General features: G+C 32.3%; 1 protein-coding gene across 1 annotated transcript in view; it reads left to right on the forward strand.

Moving 5' to 3' along the window:
• Nucleotides 1-582: 582 nt before the first annotated feature.
• LOC111399860 (annexin A3-like) overlaps nucleotides 583-2,867 on the forward strand; it is a 5,902-nt gene continuing 3,617 nt past the window's right edge. Inside the window, exons 1-5 of the mRNA XM_023027354.1 lie at nucleotides 583-786; nucleotides 1,541-1,555; nucleotides 1,641-1,751; nucleotides 1,825-1,914; nucleotides 2,138-2,329. Of these exons, the coding sequence (XP_022883122.1) occupies nucleotides 583-786; nucleotides 1,541-1,555; nucleotides 1,641-1,751; nucleotides 1,825-1,914; nucleotides 2,138-2,329 (612 nt within the window). The remainder of the gene's footprint in view (nucleotides 787-1,540; nucleotides 1,556-1,640; nucleotides 1,752-1,824; nucleotides 1,915-2,137; nucleotides 2,330-2,867) is intronic.

The raw sequence follows: 2,867 nt of genomic DNA on the forward strand, positions 1-2,867 counted from the left end.
CAAATTTACCATGCATCGTTTCATGCTTACCTTGAGCATGATATTGAAAATCAAGCATCTGGCGATCACAAAAAGTCTCTCTCACTCACACACTCACACACACACACACACATAAACAAATGCACAAACCAGTTTTGATGTTTTACAAACATTTTGATCCCTTAAAGTCCTGTTCTAGAAAATTCCTAGTTTTTCATAAGTAATCTAAAATTGCATGTTTTGATTGAGATCTGCTATACCATAATACAAGTTCGTGACCTTTTATATGGCTCATGTGCAATGTTGATTACTTCGTTAAGACTTGAATCTGTTAGATTGAAAGGAGCTGCACCATGCCAATAGGTAATGTTTGGTATGCTGCTCGTAAATAGAGCTCTTTTAACAACTATTTCGTTCGGAGTTAAGGAACTTTATTCCCTTTGGCTGGAGATTGTTACACATAAATTTTACTTAAAGATTAATGTCCTCCCTTCTGAAAAATCTTAAATTGCTAAGATTAGATAAATAGGACCAGATAGTTCCAATAAATTCAAAACTAGAGTTTTCCAGACACTATACCTAAAGTAGATCCGTGCCACCAAAATGAGCATATTTTGTGTATTCTTCGATGGTTATATTGTGCCATACAATTTATACAACAAAAACGATCTCCTCATGGATCTATTTGCAGAGTACTTCGTAAATCGAAGCACAATATCTCTCCACCTATTCAATTTATCGAAATCTGTTAGGACTTGTGCTGAGCCTAGGAAAATAAAGAAGATTGAGTCGGACACACATCAAAGAGTAAAGAAATAGACAACTAAAGAGACACATGATTTTCTTAGGGGAGGAAAACCACAATCATAGAAGAATGCAAAATGCGTTATATTTATCAATCTCAACAAAATCAACCTCTAAAATTGGCTTGTCAAAGACATAACTTTTGTAGAACTAATAGTTATCTGAACTCTATAATAGCATGAACTATGAAAAATTATCAAAATTATCAAAAAAAATTTATGAGAGTTTGAAGGCTGATAGGTTACAAAAGGAATAAGATCAAACTCACACTAGTGAACCGGTCCTCCAGTGCATATGGTCCTAAAATGCAAAAATAACTTTTAGAAGACAATTTGTACTTTTTTTGGATTTGTTTATAGGTTGCTAAAATAATAATATGTGATGGAAATGAGTGATGAATAAGTGGGTCCTCAAAATGTGTGGCTAAAATTAAAGTTTGACTTTAACCTTTAAATTATACTATAACTACAAGCTTTCCTTTGTTTCAGGAATAATACTATTCAAATCTGATGAAAGGAAAAGTAATGTAGAATCTTATATAGACTAAAAGACGGATTCCAATTTGAAAGGGAATGTAGTTCACTTTCAAAAAAATTGACCTTAATGCTAAAACCAATCATAAATGAGAAAGGATAACTTGAAAACATAATTCAACTCAATTAAAACGTAATAATCCTGTTATAAATTTATTTTAGTACCACCCGTATATTCTAATTGTATCATTCCTCACACATTCTATTTTATTTCTATTTTGTAGTTGTTGCTTGCGTTAGTACAATGCACTATGAAGGTCTAAAAGTTGACCGGCTAATGGCATAGTTTGATGCTAAATCTCATTATAAACTGGGGAAGTGAAGCTGGGGACTGATGAGAAGATTTTCATATGCATTTTCTCCAAAATAAGCAGGCCACGGTTGGCTACTATTTTTTCTTCTTATCATAGCAAGCATGGCGGGTCACTGAAAAAGGTATACTGCTTCCTTTCATCATTTTGCTTAAGCTTTCCTATGTCCATTCACTAAATAATTCATCTTGTTGCAGGCCATAAAAAGTGAAACCTCGGGACGCTTTAAGTTTGCCCTTTTGACTATATTAAAGTGTGCTGAAAACCCTGGGAAGTACTTTGCTAAGGTAAATATTACATTTATCAACAACATTATCTCAAAAAGAACATATTTTATTTCCAATAATTTCAATCTTGTATACTCATAATGCTCTTTTAGTGTTTGATTTTCATTCTTTCCTTGTTTTCTCAGTTTGAATGCATTTAGTGCAAAAACTAGATACCTTTAAATTGCTAACTTTTGTATCACTAGCCCTTGAAACGACCACGATTCTCTGTAACTTAACTTAGGTACTGCACAAGGTAATGAAGGGCATGGGAACAGATGATACAACACTTACTAGAGTAATAGTGACTCGAGCAGATATTGATATGCAATACATAAAAGTAGAGTACGAAAAGAAACACGAAAAATCTCTGATTGATGCAATTCATTCAGAAACATCAAGCCATTACAGGACATTTCTTCTCTCTCTCTATTGGGTGTAGTTCACCCTAAATGAAGTGTAGAAAAGGTTAGAAAATGAGTAACCTCTATTAGTTATGTTTTCAATTTGTTTTATGGTCTCTCCACGACTTTGTTGTCTATCTGCTTGTGTAAATATTTTGATTCAACAAAATTTATAAATGTGATTGATTTTATTTTTGTGTTAATATTTTTTCTTGTGGGGCTATAATTTGGAATGTTACTGTACTGTGACAAGCTTGTGTCTGAATGACAATGATGTACCTGAATTGTTTGTTATTTCCCATTTGTTTTTCCATTTGGAAAACTTTCAAATGATGGTTTATTTATTTCTACTTAAATGCCGCTTTTTAGGTTAATATGTTTTTTCCAAGTGTGAGCTAGATTCTTATTGAAGGCATATTCAATTCAACTAAGCCCTGTATGGCTCCCATTATTTCAAATTATAATTTTTTCTCTCTTATTTTCAATCACACAATCTTCTATAAAATAATATTACATGTAAGTCGAAAACTTTTCTTTTCTTTTCACACATTCTTCAAAAAAATAATATTC

This window comes from Olea europaea, chromosome 9, assembly GCF_002742605.1.
Source record: "Olea europaea var. sylvestris chromosome 9, O_europaea_v1, whole genome shotgun sequence".
In the NCBI taxonomy this organism is placed as follows: domain Eukaryota; kingdom Viridiplantae; phylum Streptophyta; class Magnoliopsida; order Lamiales; family Oleaceae; genus Olea; species Olea europaea.